The 22,026-nt window shown below is 36.4% G+C and overlaps 2 protein-coding genes across 2 annotated transcripts in view; both read right to left on the bottom strand.

The window, feature by feature from the left end:
• LOC120419381 (serine-rich adhesin for platelets) overlaps positions 1-4,986 on the bottom strand; it is a 62,431-nt gene extending 57,445 nt beyond the window's left edge. The window contains exon 1 of the mRNA XM_039582052.2: positions 4,870-4,986. The gene's annotated coding sequence lies outside the window, so the exon portion shown is untranslated. The remainder of the gene's footprint in view (positions 1-4,869) is intronic.
• Positions 4,987-10,542: 5,556 nt separating this feature from the next.
• The window catches only part of LOC120419383 (mothers against decapentaplegic homolog 3), a 33,118-nt gene continuing 21,634 nt past the window's right edge, over positions 10,543-22,026 (bottom strand). The window contains exons 2-8 of the mRNA XM_039582055.2: positions 16,442-16,535; positions 16,067-16,302; positions 15,767-16,005; positions 15,382-15,547; positions 12,101-12,306; positions 11,894-12,038; positions 10,543-11,830 (exon numbers count right to left, since the gene is read on the bottom strand). Coding sequence (XP_039437989.1) covers positions 11,707-11,830; positions 11,894-12,038; positions 12,101-12,306; positions 15,382-15,547; positions 15,767-16,005; positions 16,067-16,302; positions 16,442-16,535 — 1,210 coding nt within the window. The 3' untranslated portion in view covers positions 10,543-11,706. The remainder of the gene's footprint in view (positions 11,831-11,893; positions 12,039-12,100; positions 12,307-15,381; positions 15,548-15,766; positions 16,006-16,066; positions 16,303-16,441; positions 16,536-22,026) is intronic.

The raw sequence follows: 22,026 nt of genomic DNA, 5'->3' as shown, positions 1-22,026 counted from the left end.
TTGTTAATTTTGTTAATATTGTTAATATTGTTAATTTTGTTAATTTTGTTAATTTTGTTAATTTTGTTAATTTTGTTAATTTTGTTAATTTTGTTAATTTTGTTAATTTTGTTAATTTTGTTAATTTTGTTAATTTTGTTAATTTTGTTAATTTTGTTAATTTTGTTAATTTTGTTTATTTTGTTAATTTTGTTAAATTTGTTAATTTTGTTAATTTTGTTAATTTTGTTAATTTTGTTAATTTTGTTAATTTTGTTAATTTTGTTAATTTTGTTAATTTTGTTAATTTTGTTAATTTTGTTAATTTTGTTAATTTTGTTAATTTTGTTAATTTTGTTAATTTTGTTAATTTTGTTAAATTTGTTAATTTTGTTAAATTTGTTAATTTTGTTAATTTTGTTAATTTTGTCAATTTTTTAAATATTATTTTGATTTTCACGGTCAACCAAGTGCCTCTCCTAAATCAACATTAAGCAGAAACCTTAAAACCGTGCACTATCGCTGCTACCCTTGAAATGGGCCGGAAGACATCGCTAACAAAACGCCAACAAATGAGTAAATAAATGAATATAGAAAGGCCGGGAAAAGACAAAGAGAGGCGTAAATTTCATTTGCCTTTTTCTGCAGCAGCAACCCAAAGAGATCCATCACCTTTTTTGCCCATGGCGGTGCCAACCTGACGCCGTCCACGGATGCATCTCGCCCGGCATGGGAACAAACCATCTCACTGGATAGAAAAAGTGAAGGAAAAACATGAATACCCAGAGAGAAACACGTCACGACGAAACAAAACGTTTTATTTGGATAATTAATTAGAAGAATGTTATGTTCCTCTGGCAGGCAATGGAAACTTGCTACTTTTCAAGAGCTTGGAGCAAAATAAGTTTTGAAGACAGTCATAGAAAAGGTTTTAATTTGTCCTTCCTAAATTTGTTAGGTCGATTCAAAATTAAGTCTCTTATTCGTGTTTTTAAGATTTAAAATTCTGTCAAAACAAAATAAAAATGTCCAGCAAACAATAAGTGTGCAAAATACCACAACCTTCCCGTAAATTTAGCGTGTACGTCATCTCACCACTCCTCGCTCATTCATGATATTTCGACATTCCAAAAAGTGACGACTTCAACCAACAACAAACAACATCAGAGCTCGACTCATTCCGGTTCGTTTGTGCATGTGAAATCAGTCGACTGACGACGACGACGAAGGGCAAAACCTTTTCATTATTCATGCCATTAGTGTGTATTTCACAGTCACTTACACAAACTCACACAGTCACACACAGAGTCACAGTCGTGAAATTTCGCCACGAACTGCGAACTAAAACAATGGTCCAAATTTTATGCAAATGAGTGAGCTGTAGGTCGCACACACACACGCGCGAACCTTCACATGTGCGAATTACACACCTCTAAAAAAAAGCTGACTCTGTGTGGGGACCGCGACTGGGTGAATAATGCCAAGTGCGAAAACAAGTTCTTTTCCTCCCTCCGGGGACCGACCTCACCCCCCATCGCTTGTTCAGCTTTTAGGGGCGGATAAAATCGGTTGACGTGTTGCCAGTTCAGTTGTTGACGTTAATGTTTGTGGCGCAGAAACTTTAATTCAACATTTAAGGGGAGATTAACTTTGCCACATAGGGTTATTTTTTTCACTGTTTGATTTTTTATAATTTTTGTATTTAAGATATCGTAAAACCCTTTCAATCTTTTGTTCTACAAATCATGGAGAATGTTTGGTGAAAATATGAACATTTTTGGGGGTCATCCATAGAAACTGGGTGGTCGATAAACGACGTACTTTTGGTATTTTGATATTAACTCGTATCCAATCCGTTCAAATATAGGCAATATGGGTATCAAACTTCATGATTTTGAATGGCCCATTCAGACAAGATAATTTGAGGTCAGTTTTTGGACCATGGCCACTTCGGAACCGTTTCTGGGTACCCCCGGGGAACCACTGAAGTGGCCAATATCATATCAAAGTAAAACCCATCAATATGGGTATCAAAATTCCTCATTTTGTCAATACATCTCAAAAATGGTCTTCCAAAATATTTTTCTGGCCACTGGACACTCCGGAACCGGTTCCGCATTTCCCCCCGAAAAAAACTTCGAAGTGGCCAATATCATATCAGAGCAAAGCCCATCAATATGGGTATAAAAATTCTTCATTTTGTCAATACATCTCAAAAATGGTCTTCCAAAATATTTTTTACCCATATTGATGGGCTTTGCTCTGATATGATATTGGCCACTTCGAAGATTTCCCCGGGGGGAAATCCGGAACCGGTTCCGGAGTGGCCAGTGGCCAGAAAAATATTTTGGAAGACCATTTTTGAGATGTATTGACAAAATGAAGAATTTTGATACCCATATTGATGGGCTTTGCTCTGATATGATATTGGCCACTTCGAAGATTTCCCTGGGGGGAAATCCGGAACCGGTTCCGGAGTGGCCAATGGACAGAAAAATATTTTGGAAGACCATTTTTGAGATGTATTGACAAAATGAAGAATTTTGATACCCATATTGATGGGCTTTGTTCTGATATGATATTGGCCACTCCGAAGATTTACCCGGGGGGAAATCCGGAACCGGTTCCGGAGTGTCCAGTGGCCAGAAAAATATTTTGGAAGACCATTTTTGAGATGTATTGACAAAATGAGGAATTTTGATACCCATATTGATGGGTTTTACTTTGATATGATATTGGCCACTTCATAGGTTCCCCGGGGGTACCCAGAAACGGTTCCGAAGTGGCCATGGTCCAAAAATAGACCTCAAATTATCTTGTCTGAATGGGCCATTCAAAATCATGAAGTTTGATACCCATATTGCCTATATTTGAACGGATTGGATACGAGTTAATATCAAAATACCAAAAGTACGTCGTTTATCGACCACCCAGTTTCTATGGATGACCCCCAAAAATGTTCATATTTTCACCAAACATTCTCCATGATGTGTACAACAATTGATTGAAAGGGTTTTACGATATCTTAAATACAAAAATTATAAAAAATCAAACAGTGAAAAAAATAACCCTATGTGGCAAAGTTAATCTCCCCTTAATGTGAGATAACATAATTCAGATTATGAACAAATTTTATACTTTTACAAATTGATGACATATTAACAATTTAACAACAGGCTAAACACTAAAATAAATACTTCCTAATGCATTTTGAATCCTGAAAATGCGTAACCAAAAAAAAAATGCATTTTATGACCAAAAAGGCCCATATCAAGATTCTCGGCACGGTGTATTTTTTCGAGAACATTATGATAAAAAATTCTTTATGTCTGATATTTGGCAACGTGAAAGAAGGGCTTTTTCTTGACATTTTGCGGGGTGTGCCGAAATATTTCTTCATGGGGGTCTAGTGCAACTATTTTTTTATTTTATTTTATCATTTAATTATTTTTTTCGATTTTATGCGATTTTTTTCAGAAAAGTAGCTAAAAATCGGTACATTCATGTTTACCAAAGTTCTAGCAATTTCTAGCTTTCAAAATTATTAGTTCAATCCGCTGCCATAATACACCATACACATTTAAAAACATTTTAGAATCAATCACATTGTAGAGAACAGTTTCTGAACAAATTCCATAAAATAGTTAAAGTTTTGGTTCAATGTTAGCAGAGATCCTAAAATAAATAGTGACATCCTCCAATTTAATAACTGTTACTTTATAATAAGTTCTTGGAATAAACAAATAAAAAAAATAACGCATTCGACTTGGTTTAGGGCCAAAAGATCAAGTTTCAAAAATTTGAAGTTTCTATGTGTAGTTCGAAAGTTATGCATAAAAATGTGTTTTCTCATGTATCCGGAAATTAAATAAGTACTCAAAAATTTACTCAAATTACATCATGTTACACATCGTAGGATAGGTAATTGACCATCCAAATAAATTCCAAATAAGTTCGAGGGTCTGCCAACCCTGTCTCAAGTTATGACCTCTTAAGTGATATTTATGTACTTTTTTGAAAACGGATCTCGATTGTCTGTTTGTAAACAATGTCCGGATCCATCATCCGATATAACATTGGAAAGGTATTTGAAAGACCTTCCAAAAGCAACTTAAAGTTTGATGATCTGGCAACCCTGACTCATGTTATGAACACTTAGGTGATATTTATGTAGTTTTTTGAAGCCGTATTTCACTTATCTGTATTAAAACTCTGTCCTGATCAATCATCCGATCTCAAGTTAAGACCACTTATATGTTATTGATGTACTTTCCAATGAATTAATTATTGTGATGAAAATTATTTCTAGATTTTATTTTTTTGATCTATTTTTTGTAGTGTAGTAATGTACTACACTCAACCCCCGGTGGTTGGTCACTTTTTCGTTTGAAACTTTTAAGTTTGTACCCCGTTGGTTTGACAAAGTCAAACTAAAAAGTGACGAACTGTCAAACTAAAAAGTGACGAACGTTTGGTAGTATGTGTGAACTTCGTGTAAAGGGGGTGTCAAACTAAAAAGTGACCCCGTTCATTTGACAACATTTGGTGTCAAATCAACGGGGTTTGAGTGTATTTTTTTAGTTTATGTATTTTTTCAGGAAATTTAAAAATCTGTACATGAATTTTGTTCTTCTGGCAACCTTGTCCTCAGCATTTTCGTGCCATTTTTCGACCACACACACAGAACAACCTCTCTCTCTGTGATGAGTTATGATGATGACATTACTCTACTGATGCTATGCAAAATTTCCTTTCTCTTTATGTTTTTCTTAAATGCAAATCTCTATTAAGCTTCTTTTTAATTTCAATAAACAAATGAAAACTTTATAGCTCGGCCAAAAACTAAAAATATTGCATAAGATGTATATGGAAGCATATTTTGCAACATACCTTGCGTAAAGATGAAAAATAACCTCGTCAGCGCCACGAAGCAGGCAAATTCCACAAAATAGAGTTCTTCGTTCTTTTGATTTTACTTTCGTTTCAGATTTCCTCCGGAAAATTCTCTCACATATTCGTTAACTATCGAACGCTCCAATTTTTCCACCAAGAGTGCACTAATTTTTTATCCAATTTCACCGTAAACTATTCACCATTCCAATAGGACAGAAATTTTTCCAACTTCCGGCCAGCACCGGGCGCGATCCAGATCGAATTTCCAAACTTCAACCCCAAAACGTCACTTATCCAGCTTCTTCGCGAGAAAACACAAAAACACCTTGAATCGTTGCACAAAACCGAGCCCGAATTCCGTGGCCAACTTCTCTACCCAGCAAGAGACCAACTCGAAATCAGCGGTACTTCCTTTGCCTTGAACAACATCACTACATTTGAAAAACTGACGGACGGCCAACGAACGGGAGCATACGACGACGACGACGACATGGAAAGAGCATACTTTTTTATGTGAGGGAAGCAAGAAAAAAGGGAAGAAAGAAAGCCTGCGAGTGTGTGCGTGTGGGAGGCGATGCAACAGAGCTGGTATAAAACAGTGAAACCCCGATGGTTGGACAAAAAGGTATTGCGTTGGAGTTTTTCGTCAGATTCCAAAACTGTGACGAGTGAGAGTTATGCAGGTTTATCACTCTGTTGTATTTGATAAGAATTGAAAAGTTGGGATATTGTTGGCTTCACGAAATATGTCTTTTCTTTAAATTTATGTTTGTAACTCTAGTTGAAACACCATTCAATATCATCTTACCAAAATAATAATATTACTTCTCATTCTCAATAATAATATCTAGAGTTTTTTTTAAAAGGACCAATAAACTATTGTCTTTCATATCCAGAGTTTTTTTTTTTTTTGAAAAGGTCCTATAAGCTATTGTCTTTCATATCTGGAGTTTTTTTTGAAAAGGTCCTATAAACAAAATTTTCATTTTTTGCTTTTTGGGTGTTTTTGAATACCCCTGACTCAAGGCGGTTCTAAAAACACCCAAAAAGCAAAAAAATGAAATTTTGTTTATAGGACCTTTTCAAAAAAAACTCCAGATATGTTTATAGGACCTAATCAAAAAAAAGTCGAGATATGTTTATACTTCAAAATCGTGTGCTCTTTCAAAAGAGCCTATAACACCCAGTACTTTGTTCTAGAAATCAGGAGGAAATCCACCTTTTTCGCGAAAACTTAATACGTAGCCTTATGTGTGGGACAAATTTGTTTTGCGTTTTTCTCAGCTTGCTGTTTTTGCATATGGGACATTTCTTGACTTTTTTTTTGATAAGGTCCTATAAACAAAAGTAAACATTGAGTGTATCCCGCTTACTCCGATGGACTTTGACATAAGGTGTGAAAGGGATACACTCAATGTTTACATTTGTTTATAGGACCTTATCAAAAAAAAGTCAAGATTTATGCGAACATGGGCAGTATAGGACCTAATAAAAAAAACTCTAGATTTTATTTTCATTTACTATCCAATCGTCTAATGAACGAAGCTTAACTGTAACAAAGCATAAAAGTGACAACAAAAGTCTGTCTGTGTGCCAAGTGGGTGGAGTTGTATGCTTCGACACGTGGGCAACATTATACCAGCAGCGAACGAGGGGCACCTAGCTACATGAATTTACTGTTACTAATTTTGTGCTCGTGCTAAAACATGAGTCGCTCGACGTTTTGATCTCATGATTTGATGCCTGTTTTACAATAAAAACATTTTTTTTTCGAAAAAGTCTCGGGCCCCATTCAAGTTTTTTGATGCCCTTGGATCGATTAGAAATCTTTCAAATAATAGATTATCGTGCGAATGAGATTTCGGGAGGTATGATTTTTTAATTGGGTACTAAAGCCCTATGTAAATTTTTATGTACAACGGTAAAAAACACGATTAAAAACCATTTCTGATCACTTTTTTTCATTTTAATGCAAAAAAAAATATTGACAAGACAACATTTTTTCGATGGATCAACTATGGTCCCCTTGGAACGAGCTGTCAAGTAGGATCTTTTCTATCAAGCGGTATACGCACTTCGGAAGGAACCGGTCAAGAAAAAAATCAAATGGGCAGCAGCGGCAGCGCAAGCAAGTCAGAGAGGGTGAAGAAAAGACCCAAGAAATCGCTCCCTCTCCTTTGTTCTGCTTTTCGTAAAGCTGTTTCTTGACCCCTTTCCTTCCGATCTGCATACTAGCCTTCAAGAAGGACCGCGAGGTTAATTTTTCCAAATTGATTTAAAAATCCATTTTAAACTCTTTGTGGTCGTACAAAGGGTCATTGTACTCAGAAAAATAAGCTTTATCGCTGTAAACAATAATATCAGCAATCTAAGCTTCATTTTAGGACCCAATTGATGGCGAAAACTGCCAATTGATGCCGAAAAGATTTTTTTTTTTTTATTGCCTAAATCTTTGTTTGGGGGCTTCTATTTGACCAAAGAAGCTAATTTGCATTATTGGTTTGTCCATTAAAGTCCCATACAATTTCGGCTGCTGATCATATGAAATTTTTATTTAAATATCTAATCGAAAATTTCTTCTTCGGGAAGTAATTTTCTGATTAAATTGGTGTCTTCGGAATAGCTGTTATTTTTGACGAGAACTTTTTAGAAAAAAATGGTAAGGTTATATATTTTTTTGGAGTAATACTCAATGGGTTATCGAAAAATACTTAAAATAAATTTAAAAAATATTCACTCAATTACGGCCTATAAAAGGGATTTTCAAATGAAATCACGGTGATAAATAGCTGAATCGGAAGTGAGCAAGCGATTTTCTAAGAATAGAGATTCACAAAATAAGTTGTTAAAATATTATTAATCGGCAAAGTGGAGTGCGTAGCAATTCCCCAAATGAATCGGTTTTTAATTATAATAGATAATTAAAAATCCGTAAACTTGTCTGGTATTTTCCCAAAAAATATTTTTTATTCACGATTAACATCTCAAAAGGGTGTGAATTTGAATTTTGAAAACATAATAAGATTGGTTAGGTTATTAGATAGGGGCGATCCATTAACGACACTTCCAGGCGAATGTTATTGTCCACGCTCCATACATAAACTAAAATTGAAAAAAAGCAGTGTTCCCACGAGCCTAAGCCATCGGCTAGGCTAGGTTCATTTTTCTGGTTCAGGTTCACACCACACGTCGGCAAGCATCGTCGGCTCAGGCTCACTTAGTGCCGTGAGCCATGGTTCATTTGGTTCAAACCAGGCGAGGCTAGCCAAAATGAACCATTGGCTTGAACCAGGCTTGAACCTGGCTTGAACCTGATCAAAGAGTGTTAGGCTAAACGACAAGCTTTGTTACACCGTAGTATGTTCAAACCGTAACATTCGTTACACCGTAGTATGATTACACCATAACATTGTTACACCACAACATTCGTTACACCGTTACATTCGTTACACCGTAACATTCATTACACCGCAACATTCATTACATCGTAACATTGTTACACCGTAACGTTGTTACACCGTAACGTTGTTACACCGTAACGTTGTTACACCGTAACGTTGTTACACCGTAACGTTGTTACACCGTAACGTTGTTACACCGTAACGTTGTTACACCGTAACGTTGTTACACCGCAACATTCATTACATCGTAATATTGTTACACCGTAACGTTGTTACACCGTAACGTTGTTACACCGTAACGTTGTTACACCGTAACGTTGTTACACCGTAACGTTGTTACACCGTAACGTTGTTACACCGCAACATTCATTACATCGTAATATTGTTACACCGTAACGTTGTTACACCGTAACGTTGTTACACCGTAACGTTGTTACACCGTAACGTTGTTACACCGTAACGTTGTTACACCGTAACGCTGTTACACCGTAACGCTGTTACACCGTAACGCTGTTACACCGTAACGCTGTTACACCGTAACGCTGTTACACCGTAACGCTGTTACACCGTAACGGTGTAACGAATGTCACGGTGTAATGAATGTAACGGTGTAACGAATGTAACGGTGTAACGAATGTTGCGGTGTAACAATGTAACGGTGTAACGAATGTTGTGGTGTAACAATGTTACGGTGTAATCGTACAACGGTGTAACAATGTTACGGTGTAACAATGTTACGGTGTAACAATGTTACGGTGTAACAATGTTACGGTGTAACAATGTTACGGTGTAACAATGTTACGGTGTAACAATGTTACGGTGTAACAATGTTACGGTGTAACAACGTTACGGTGTATTGAATGTTACGGTGTAATGAATGTGGCGGTGTAACAATGTTACGGTGTAACGAATGATGCGGTGTAACAATTTTACGGTGTAACGAATGTTATGGTGTAATGAATGTTACATTGTAACATTGCTACACCATAATATTTGTTACACAGTGCATTATTCCTATGGTTTTCATTAGCCTGGTTAGCCTGGCTTAAGCCATGGTTCATGGTTCACTGAACCAGGATTGAACCACAAAGGGAGGCTTAAGCCGAACCGAGTTTATAGGTGAACCTAGCCTAACCGGTTCATTTGGGAACACTGAAAAAAAGTGTCCATTTGGTTTATGGAAGACCCCCGAAAGCTTGTTATTCTTTCACAGCAGCAATTATGTGGGGATACTGTGGAGAATTTCCCATATCCCCTTCACAAAGTGAATCTTCAACACTTCCCATCTCCAAAATTCCCTTTCTTATTTCGTTGGTGCGTGGTGGAGATCTGAGAATCTCTGATGGTAGAATTGATTTTATTCCAAATAAGCCATTCCTAAGCAAGGGAGCGTCTTTAATAACGTAACGAAGTTGGGGGAGAGGAGTGGTCGAAGGCTGTCTGATGCTCCCTACACAATTTTTAAAATTTGTATGGAAATTTGGTTACGATGGGGAAAGGGGGTCCAAAAATCAGTTTTCTTGCGTTAAGTAATAAAAGAACGCTCCCCAAACTGTATTGAAAAATTGTCACATTATCATGACGGAATCAAGTCTGCACCAATCACCACTCTGACCGTAGCAAGACTGTATTCATGTAAAAAGCATTATGTAAATTTTCCGAAATAATAAAAAATTCAAATGGCAAGCCATGTAAAATGCAATACACACCATTACAGATGATTTCAATATTTTGTTTAAAAAAAATTAGTTTTAATGAATTGCGAAATGCAAAAAAAAACTTTTTGTGGTACTAACTGTATATTGAAATTTCACATAAATTCAAAATATGTTTAAACTGGCAAATCATTCTAAAATAATTATCAACGCAGGAAAATGCTTTTTAATTCGTTTTCAGTTGATGTCATGTCAATTTCCATTGAAATTTTTAAGTTTTTCGTGAAAAAATGTTTTTGAGTTAAAAATGAGGTCAAGTTGGGCTTTCGGACCGGATTTCAAGAACTTCAAAAATAAAATAATATCCGCATGGTTTATGGATACTATCCATTAGCCCCAAGCGTCTACGACGTGTTCAACTAGCTCAATAATTTATTTTGAAGAAAAAAAATACATGTCTAGAATTTTTTGTTAAAAGGTCCTAAAAGCTATTCTTTTTCATATGTTTATGGGACCTATTAAAACAACTCTAAGAGTCCAACAATTTTTTTTTTTTAATTTTGTTGCAAACAATATCACATGGAATTTTCGGATAATAAACAAAACCAAGCTACTCTCATTTGTATATGTATTTTAAGCAACTAACCACTAAATCTTGTCTTACTAATTACTCAAACGAGTCGAGTTTTTTTTTTCTTTTAAAAGAAAACAAAAAAGACAAAAGATAAAAATCACAAACATTATTATATGCTTTACTTTTCTCATTACACTTTGTTTTTGTCGTCTCATTTTCCTCTTTTACGTGTGTATTTTTTTTTTACTCTCTTATAATCTTAATCGTATCATCTCAAAACGATCTCGTTAAACCTTCTCAGAAAATAGTACGCTGCTCTTTTTTTGTTGTTTACTTTTTGTTGTGTTTCATTTGTGTTTTGCTTTCTTTCTTTGCGAAGAAATGTTCTCCGCTATAAAATCGAGTTGTTTTATGTTTTGTTTCCTTTTCACGAATCCTAAAATCACCAGTCGTTTACCAATTGTATTAGCTTCTTCAGTGTTTCACTGCTTTTGTTTCCGTTCTCTTTTTGTATGTGTGTAGGGTTTCCTTTTTTGCCAAAATAGTACGTAAGGTGCGTGTGAAGACAATTTTTAAATTTGGAAATTTCGAATTTCACTCTCTGCCTCGCATACACGTGTGTGTTTGTAACAATGCTTTATTATAAAACGTATCGTATTGTAACAAAACTTGTTGATGTTTCATGCAACTACATTTGATTGGTTTTGAATGTTCCGTAGGAGACAGTGCTTTTAGCAACTGTTTCGAAACGGACATTTTTGTTTTAGAAAGACTGCTACTTACAAAGAAAAAAAAAAGAAGAGACGCTCGTGGGTCAACAAACATAAAGTATTATCATAAGAGTTAGTCAATAAGTAAACGCACTCATCTTTGTCACCTGTACAAAATTGACTCGAGACTAGCTCAAGCTGTCGCTAATGATTTTAGGAAGGAAGCTTAGCTTATCGCCACAGCTCTAGGTTAGGCGAAACAATGGTTAATAGTGAAACATCTCTGTTGGACAACTTAAAACAAACTTGATGAAAACTGGTACCGCGTTCTTAGCATCATGTCTTAATAGTACGTTTGTTTGTTTGTTTTTGATATTTTGATAGCGTTTTTTTCCATCTTTTATCAGCAGCAGCCATGCTTTCCTCTGCTTTGTTGAGTTTTTGTTGTAGTTAATTAAGAGCTGCCCCTCTCTCTATCTCGCACTCTTCCTCTCTTATGACATAGAACTACATGGCAATCGTGGTGAGCCCATCTGGGTCAGAACCCGGTCCAGCCACTGCAGCGGACCGTTTAAATGCAATTCAATCCAGCATGGTGTTGAGGTAACGGTTTGTCGTCTACAAATTATTTTTCAAAATCAATACTTTTCATGAAAAAATACCTGCAAAGTCGATACTAACCTGTACTCTGCGCCCCATCCTTTGACAAAGGACATCCTAATTGTACACATTCTAGTTAGTTGGTAGACCGCTTCGAAGCCCTGCGAAACGGACTGTGACAGTAAAGCTGCGAATTCCTGATTGTTGAAAATCTTTAGATTACATCCTGAAAAATATCCGTGATCAAAATTTTCCCCTTTACACAAGTCAGTTCAAATAACCACTCACCAGGTGGAATCTTACAAACGGTCGCCGGGTGCCAGCCGTACCGCTGGTTGCAGTTGGGGCTCTGCACGAAGATGCTCGAGTCGCTGAGACACTCGGCGAACACCTCGCCGCCGATGTAGTACAACCGGACGCCCTTGCCGATGTGGCGGCGCGTCTGCTCGACCACCTCGTTGCGGTTCACGTTCGACAGCAGCCCGAGGCAGAATCTGCAAATTTAGTTTGCAAAATTATAATTCGTCGATTTTTTGACCCAATTGTTCCGAAACAAGTCCCGCGTAAAGTGCGTGAATTGTGGAAGAAATCATGCAGCGAATTTCTAAGACTATATGCCCAGAATAATTCTAAAATTATAAAAGCCATTGAAACTGAATTTTTTTTTTCAGAAAAATTCAATTGTAGAAAAACTTTTATAAATTCTATAATTTTTCTATTCCCAACCTCAATTTGAATTATAATACCTTTTGCGATTTTTTTCAAGTTGAAATTGAGATTTCTTTAGTCAAATATATCCTAACTCACAAAACTAAAAAAATATGTCGCTTCATTTCTCATTCAATATTGTTTTTAAACAAGTACTGTATTTGTATGTTGATTTATCGATTAGACCAAATGTAAAATAAATTATCGATCAAGTTGTTATTCACTGAAAGAGGCAAGTGAAGCACGATATCCTTTCCCATGACTACATTCAAATGATTGCAGTCACCACACAGCACCGCACGAGAAAGAAAGAGAAGGGTTGCGAGAGAAAGAGAAGAGAGCATGTTTCTTCGTGTCGGGCGGCTGCTTGAGTGCCGAGTTTGATTTCATTCGCTTCAACTTCGTGTGCGTGTTCTGACGGTCGTTTCCGACTTTTGATCATGATATGCGCTCTGTGTGATCATTCAAATATCGTTGTTGATGATGATTGCTGACTGAAAGTATTCAAATGTTACTGACCAACAGCACCGCCTCGAGTAAGCACGCAAATTTATGCCATTTACTGGCCAAAAAGATCAAATTTAATGCACTTTTGATCATAATTTCTATTTTGCGAGACCATTTCTCATCATTTTGGTGGCACACACATCCACACGCAGATCAGAGCTTTACTGCTTAACGAAAGTCGCCATCAATATTTTTTCACTTGCGCTAACGATTTCAAAGCGCTTAAGATATAAAATTGCTTCCAACTACCGGCAACATGTTCTTTTGCACATTAGTTAGTCACTCACTTGAAAAATAATCCCGAAAAATGTAAATAATTAGCAAGCACCATCAAAAAAACAAACGCGCTAAGTCTTTTGACGTTTCAATTTTGAATACCCATTCCAATCGAAGGCTGAAGAAAACCGAGCGAGGAGCGAAGGCAAATAAAGAACAAAGGGTGGCCACCAACACCACCAACATGCTGGTGCAGCGCCTGTTGGAGTGAGCAAGTGCTGCCAGGAAACTTTCGCTATAAATGCTACTTTCGCTATAAATGCTACTTTTCGTGAGCAGACCCAAAAGAGCGCTGGAAGAAAAAAAGAACTAAGCTGAAAATAGAAAAATGGGCGTGGCCCAATGCATTCTCGTCTGATTAGAATACATTTGGGAAATATTTTTTTAAATGCTTGTAAAAGGAATAGAATAACTTTTAGTAAAAGTGAAAATAAACAGAAATGTTCACAAAAAGTTGCTCTACTCGTTGGTGTACTTGGTTTTAGTGAATTTCAAGGAACAATCCAGATTAGCCAGCATCATTCAAACACGACTTATTAGGCTTAAAATGGGCATATTTCCCCTATGATAAAAAAAAATGTTTTTTTTTTCTAAAATATCGAAAATCTGGACAAAAATATTAATAATTATTTTTTAAAAGCCAAATCGAAAATTAAATTTTTTTTTTAATAAAATGTGCCGTTTCCATGTTATAGCTTTGTACTTTAAGGTAAACATTTTCGATCTTTTTTGGTTTTTTGTTCAAAAAATATGCTTGCACCTCTGAAAAACAATTTTTTTTTTAAAGCTGAGAAAATTGATAAATCCTATAATTTTCTCTCTGGATAATAAGTTTCTGAGATACAGCCTCACAAAGAATTCGAATCGATAAAAATGAATTTTTCTGTGTCACCTACTTAACCTGTAATTTTCAATTTTTAATGTTAAAAATTGAAACTTTTGCGAAATTTTATGATTTTACAATAAAAATAGTTTAAAAATTGTGAAGTCAAGTTTAACTTTTGAGATAGAGAAAATTTTCCATATTTCATTTTATAGACCAAATTATAAAATATTGCTTTAATCAATTATTTAAAATATTTTTTTTCAGATATTCGACATTTTCAAAAAAAAACCTAATTAAAAAAAATATACATTTTCTGATCATTGGTCTAACAATTTAAAATCAAGCTTTATTTTCTAAAAAGATAATTTTCTTTATTTCATATTTAAGACCAAATTATGGAATTTTGTTGATTCAAAAAAAATGTATGATGAAGTATATCTACAACGGATAAGCTGCCTTGTGCAGCGAAGTTTTTCGACGTCAAAAGACAAAACAAACTGTGATCTAGTTTTAAGCTTTTCTATCTCTATCCCTTTCCTTAGCAAATTTAGAAGGTTTTTTTTAAAATAATTTTTCCTTCTGTTGGCAAATCCATTGTTAGAATATCCAATGACATCAAAATGAACTATAGTACAAATCATAGTTGAAAGGTACTCCAAAACTCTATTAGGTTATAAGAATTACGAAATTGTGAATTCTCGATTAAATTTTCAAAAGGCCCTATCTGCATAGGAAACCCATGAGGGATAGGTTGTTTTGAAAATTTAATCTAGAATTGATTATTTACTAATAAAAACTAATTGAATTGAATTGAAAAAAAATGTCAGGATTTTAAGTTTCGAAAAGACTTATTAAAAAAAACATATCTCCTAAACCACATTTTGCACATCACGAACTATGAAACCAACAGATGTCTTTTTTGTCCCCTAAAAATATCAAAAATTTCGAAAATAAGAAAAATAGGTATTTTGGGAATTCAACTTTAAGTCGTAAAATGTTAAAAAATATAACCTACAACTATGCCGAAGACATCAAATCGATCAGATAGAATCCCTTCTTAAGATATAGAAATTCCATGGCATGTAAATCCATTTTGTATCACCACTGGTCATTGACCAGCCTTCAAAATTCAAACTAATGATGCAAAATGACTTCTTTTGACAAAGTATTATCTAAACAGAAAAAATGGGTTTGCGAAATAGTAGAGAGAGAACCACCCCAAACAGAACAATAGAACAAGCAGCTTTCTAACCTTTCCGAGTTGGACGGATCCGTGAAGCCGTCCACCGTGATCGAGGGCTGGGACGCGTGGAACGTTTCGCCGACGCGCAGGTTCAGCTCGTAGTAGCTGATCGAACACCAGAACGCGGGCTCGTGATACATCACCGGCTGGGCGTCCATTGGTGGCGAGAGACTCCCTACGAAAGCACGGAGCGGAAAGATCGTGGATTAGTGACGGAGGACGAGGAAAGGCGGCACATGTTTCAAGTCACGATTTGCAAAAAGTTTTCGGCATGTGCCAAATGTACCTGACCAAAACCAGTTCCTCGGTTGCAAATGGAAATAGGAATAGGATAGAAAGCCCCCGCACCCCCGAAAGTAATTCGTACAACGGGATACCAACAATCTAGACTCACTCATATTATCATTCTGGTCGAGCGGATCGCCGTCTTCCGACATGTAACCGGGCGGTGGCGTCTCTGTGTTGGGAATCTGGCCGACACCGACGTTCACCGAGTCCATAATCGTGGTGTTGGTCGGGATCTGCTGACCCAGCGTGGCCTCCATGTATGACGGTGCGGCGGCGCTGGAGAGGGACGTCTGTTGAAGCTGCTGCTGCGGGTTCGGTGTCTGTGGGCTGGTTACGTAGTTTTCACTAAAATGAAAAATTCTTGGTTATTCCAAATTTTTAACATTTAAAAATCCTACTCTCATACTTGAGGGCATTGTTGTACTGGATGTTGACCGGCACCGTATTGCTGAGATCGTCCAAGGTGTAGGTGACGGAACTTTCGCCCTGAGGTGTGGATAGGTTCTTCGGGACCAGAATGGTCAGCGGCTGCTGGGACTGCGAGTCAACCTTGGTGTAGTGGTACGGGTTGATGCACACCTCGTCCTTTTTCAGGTGGAACGCGTACTCGCAGATGTCGAGCGCCTTCAGCTCTGCTTGGCTCTGCAAAACAAAACAGAACAAAAAAACAAAAACGGATGGGATAATTTCATTCGCGGAATGATTAATGGCCATAAATCATGCTAATGAGAGTGCGCTCTAAAAATCTAAGATAACGATTTTTTTGGCAATAGCTGCTCACCTGCAAATCTGGCCAGCGCCAAAGTCTGCAATAGATCACGTGCGGAAGACCTTTCCTTAGCGCAACTCCATTTTCGCCATTCGCGGGACGGGCTCTGCAAAAATAAGGAAACAACAAGAAGAGGGTTAGTTAAACTATTCGGCAAAATACAGAAAGAATATTGTTAAGCCCATACAACGTTGGTGTTGATGTTGTACTCTGAAAAATGAGTCAAACAAACACTCCGTTCTCGGAGAAGATGTAGCGCCAATCATGGAGATATTTTAAAAGAATGAAAAAAGTCATAATATTTATGACATAACAGGAATGGGGTTGAATAACGAAGTTCAGGTCAGTTTAATTCTTATTGAAAGGAATTAGGCTGGTACAAATTTTATTTAAAGTTTTTGTCACTTCCGCTCTTTTTTAGGAGCCGCTCATTTTCGTTCGCTCTTTAAAATGAGCCGCTCTTTTAAAAAAAAATATTGGAAAGACTATTTTAAAGAATGGTATGTTTTTTTACGTTTTTATTAGACTTTTATACAAAAAGCTAAAAACGAGAACCATAGGTCCCTGGAAAAAGCACCCAAACCTAAATTTAGAATTTTGAAGAAAATTGCTATTAATGTTACAACATTGCTTTTATTTGAGAAAATGTTCTGCGAACTCTTTTCTACATTCAAAAGTCTATAAATGCCAAAGTTACATCGAGCAAAAGGAATATATTTTTTTTCTTACTTTTCAGAAAGCTTATTTAAGAACCTCAAAATAAACAGAAATTGTGTGGTTATGTACAGAAATTTACATTTTTGCTCATAATTCGAAAAATATAACGAATTCGAACGTCGTTTTCGGTGTGGTGATGTTATTTGATGTCTTTTATAAGAACCTTGCCTTACAGTTGGTCTAAATCCATTCTAAGGCCCAAAACCGAGGGTGGCCCATTTTGGCAGGGTGACCACTCAAATCCCATTTTCAAATTCCCAGAAACTCAAATAATAGGCATTTCTTATCTTAAAAAAATATTTCAAACAACAAAATTCTTTATAAAAAAGTTAATATCAACCATCGAAAAAAATATCTAAATGAAATATAACAAATCAACTATTAACAATTTTTATAAAAACAGAAACTTAATCATTTTTGTTTGTTCCGTTCCGTTTGTTTTGTTCCGTTTTTAATTTTGTAAATTTTTATATTAGATTTTTTAATCAATGTTGATTTATAAAGTTGACAGTATTATTTTTTTTTTTCAATCAAAAATTCAGTTTAGTAAGTTTTCATGTTTCACCACTTATTTTAAACGAAATGCTTAAAGAGACAAATTCTTCAAAAATATTCGCAATAACTTAATTAAAAATTACTTGAATATTTTTTGCAATTTCAATATTTTTGTCATGTTTTCAAGACGAAAATAACTTTTTTTTTAATTTTTGTTTCAGAACGAACAACGATTGGATTTCTTCGATATTTAAGTTTTCCAATAACTAAAATCAATCAAGATACACTCAAACCCCGATGGTTTGACACTAACTGTTGTCAAACGAACGGAATCACTTTTTAGTTTGACACCCCTTTTACACGGAGTTCACAAACACTACCAAACGTTTGTTTTGATAGTGTGCGTGAGCGCCGTGTAAAAAGTGACAGTTCGTCACTTTTTAGTTTGACTTTGACCAACCAACGGGGTACAAACTAAAAAAGTGTCAAACGAAAAAGTGACCAACCACCGGGGGTTGAGTGTTTAAGTAATTTACCCATACTCACAAAAAGTTCAAGGGAAACATTTGTAAAAAAATAATTGGAAATGACTTAATGACTAAAATGACAAAAACACAAAATCCAAACTAAAGTTGAAATCTTTTTTCAAACATTCAATCAATTTGACAAAATGAAACAGAATTATAACCGAGATTATAACTTTACGCTGGTCATAGTCGTTAAAATTAGGCTCTATTTTTATATTAGTTATCATTAACTTTGTTTTAAGGCAGATGTTACCTCTTGGTTGATAAACAAAAATAATAAAATTCATTTGTTTCATAAAAAATATCCTGAATATCTGTGTCAAATGCATCCAATATTTATTAGGAATTTTAATGTCTTAAATAACCGCTTCTTAATTGAGTGAATTTAAATTAAAAATTGTAAAAAAAATAATATAATTTTTAAAAGAGTATGCTTAGGATTCCCGACTTTTCCGCAATTTTGACAAAAAATCTCAAATTCACGACTTTTTCTCGATTTGCGGATTTTTGCGAATTTCCGACTTTTCCAATTTCTAGACTAGAGTGGCCACCCTGCGGCCATTCTGCCTTCCCTGGTCCATTCTGCCTTTGGTTAAAATTGCAGAAATAAACGTTATGAATTTTATCTCTCATAGTTTACAACGGATTGTACACTGTATTTTTTTCCTTATTGCAATAATTATTTGTTTTGCCCCCTGTTTTGAGTGAGGGAAAATTTGAATTTGAAATCTACCTCGATATTTGAAAGATCCATCTTTGACCAATTCTAATTTCTACGGAAAACAATAACTCTCGGATGAGTTTTCAAAAAGCCGTAAGAGCCACCTTGACCTCTGACTTTATTTCCGGGTTTTCTCCAAATTGAAACAAAATTGCATTTTTGTTTAGTTCAGGGCACTTGAAGGACGTGTAGATGAACAATCTCAAGCATTTTCGTAATTGGTTTTTCGTAAGTAGGTCGAATACCGATGAAAAAGAGCGTTATTTACCAATGGCTCTTACGTCCTTTTGAAAACTAATCCGAGAACTGTAGTCTTTTTCTGTTGCAAATTTTATTTTACTTTAGATGGATTTTGAAAAAAATAAGCAGATTTGCATTACCATTAGCAGATTTACATTACCCAATGTCACCCCTGATGACGGTAGTGCATTTCAACTCAACTACTAAAATATCATAAAAATACAAAAATGTGTTGAAATTCATTTTTTTATGAGTTGATTGGTTGGTTGGTTATGAGTTTTTAACAGTTCATCTTTTTCATGCGTGATAATTATATGTAAATTTTTACTTAAAGTTCCACTTCTGAAATACCTATTTCCAGTATCGTCATCAGGAGTGACATTGGGTCTGGGGGTGAGATTGGGTCATAAAAAATGCTGAAATTTGTATGACCAAACCTCACCTCCAGACAAAATGTGACGGTACGTTCCTTGCTGAACTTTAGTTTAAGTTCTAACACGATACAACGATTGTCGAAATTTCATTTCAATTCAATTTAATTTTTTTGAATTTTTACATACCAGTTTTTGTGTGGACTGTTGCCAAAATTGTTTGGGAGAACAAATTACGCAAACGTAGTGCCAATTGCGCATATAAAGTGATTGCAAAAAAAAATCGAAACGGAGAGCATTTAGCATAATTTCTGGAAAATCATAGTGCCTTCATTTCGGCACTTCAATCGCACAAATATTCAATCAGCATGTTCTTGATGATAACAGACCAGTAATTGGATACCAGACCTCTACAAAACACAACGCACACATTATTGTTCTTCTTCCCGAAAATAACAAATTATCCATTAGTTCGTCCACACGTGTCACCCGATACGTCCGCGAGGGAGCCCTTCAGGCGACAAAAATAACCCTCTACAACACACCCACACAGTGTCACACACAATTCCAATCAGCAGCTCCAGCCCAGAACAACAACAACCGAAAATAATCGATCGATGGATGGTTTGATATGTGGTGCTGCCTCCCACTCCAACCAACCCACCCAGGCGCGACCATTGCCAGACTGCCCAAGGCCACCACGCGGCGCCTCCACCCTCGCTCGCGCGCAAATGAATACCAAAAAAAAACAACAATTTCCACCGGAGAGATAAGACACATCCAGTGCGTGGTGGTGCTCACTTTGCCGGGTTCTGTTACTTCCCCGAAGGAGACGATGCTTTATGTTGTAGTGACTGCCACTAAGCTAATAGCTTCCTTTTTCTTCTTCTTTCTTCTTGTTGCGTTACGCGATACCGTCGTCGTCGTCGAAGCCTTGCGTTAATCAATATTTGTTTTGACTGCCAATGTCGAGGCCAAGTCTAGACGACACGCCGTGGTCGTCCTCGAATGTCTACGAACTGCTGCTGCTGTTGCTCTTCAGGAGGTCACTTCCTCCCACGCGCCACGCCAATTTATTTGGTATTCTTCAAGATTCGCTGGCTGTTCGGCACAGTTCCAGTCCTGATGCTCCTAGCACCGGCGTCATACGCCATTTTAGGAACCCTAGCCCCACCGCCCAACATTTAGCATATCCCCACCGAGTTTTATGTTGTTTCTCTGGGTTTTCTCTTGCTCCGTGTGTGTGCCGGTGTGAGTAAAACGAGCTATTCGCCCCACATTCCTTCTTCGCCACTATGGTAGATCCTTCAGGTTCTGCTTCTTGTCTTCTCTTCCTGTGTCTTCCACCTAACGCCAACTCGAACTAAACCCTTCCACACAGGTCTTTCAAGACTTGCCGAAAGTCTCCGTCCGAAAAACGTCCCCAACTCTTCCTTAATCCATCGGTTTATCACCAAACTTGCGTGGTTGAAGCCCACGCCCGTACAGGCTCAACTTCAACAGTTCCGTGGGTAGCTGAAGACCCCTGAATGACTAAGCCGATGCAGCGTTGCGTTGCTGGAGATGCGTTGAATAGCTATGCTAGGCGCGGTGTATGTGCTGCACTGTCTGTCTGTGTCTGGCGAGTCTCGACCGATCCGCGAACTACGCAAACGACGGGTTGCGCCGCTTCCTTCGACGACGGTACTGCCGGTTCTGGTGATGTTCTTGCCATGGTGCATGGTTAGACTGGGTTTTGGATGGCGCTCCGCAGAGAGAGGGGAGAGAGAGTTTGTTCCTAGTGACTCACCAGAGAGAGGAAGGTTAATTTGTGTGGGTTTTTTGCAAAGTTTTGCATGTTGTTATGAGTTGGGGAGGATATAGGTAGGGATGTTCTGGGGAACGGTGATATCATCCACCTTTGTTTGAAAATTTGTGTTCTTGAAAATAGATTATTTCTCGGGTTAGTTCGACATGAATTTAATTAATGGCAACCTTGCTTACTCATTACATAAAAAATATCAGTTTGTTGAACATTATAAGCTAAAATTATAAGTAAACGTATTAATTTATTTTTAGCCGACAGCTCAGGTTTTTTTTCACATGATTCATAATTTAAAATTCAAGTTTAAAACATATTTTTAAATTTAAAATTTAAAAATCGTAATCAAATCAAAACGTTGAATTAGGGTGGTCCCTAAAATTACGTTTTTTGACGATTTTCGCAAACAAAACACATTTTTTTAAATCATATCTCTGGAACGGTTTAACCAATTTTGTCCCGTCACATTTCAAAAAATAGGTGATTAGTTGAAATTTTAATAAACCATACTAAGACATTTAAAAAATCATAGCTGAAGAGACTTAACAATCAAAGGACTTTGCTGATTTGAAGATTTCTGAACCAAAAATCTCACAGCTGAAAATATTTTCTCATGATTTTCAGGATGTTTACGCATCACATCCAAAAATCCATTAATAACATTCTGAAACATAATTTTGAAGGAAAAAATATCAGGATTAGTTACGTTAATTGAAAATAAAGTA

Source organism: Culex pipiens, chromosome 2 (assembly GCF_016801865.2).
Source record: "Culex pipiens pallens isolate TS chromosome 2, TS_CPP_V2, whole genome shotgun sequence".
Lineage (NCBI taxonomy): Eukaryota > Metazoa > Arthropoda > Insecta > Diptera > Culicidae > Culex > Culex pipiens.
Note: the sequence above shows the minus strand (reverse complement) of the source record. Positions and strands in the feature narration are given on the sequence as shown.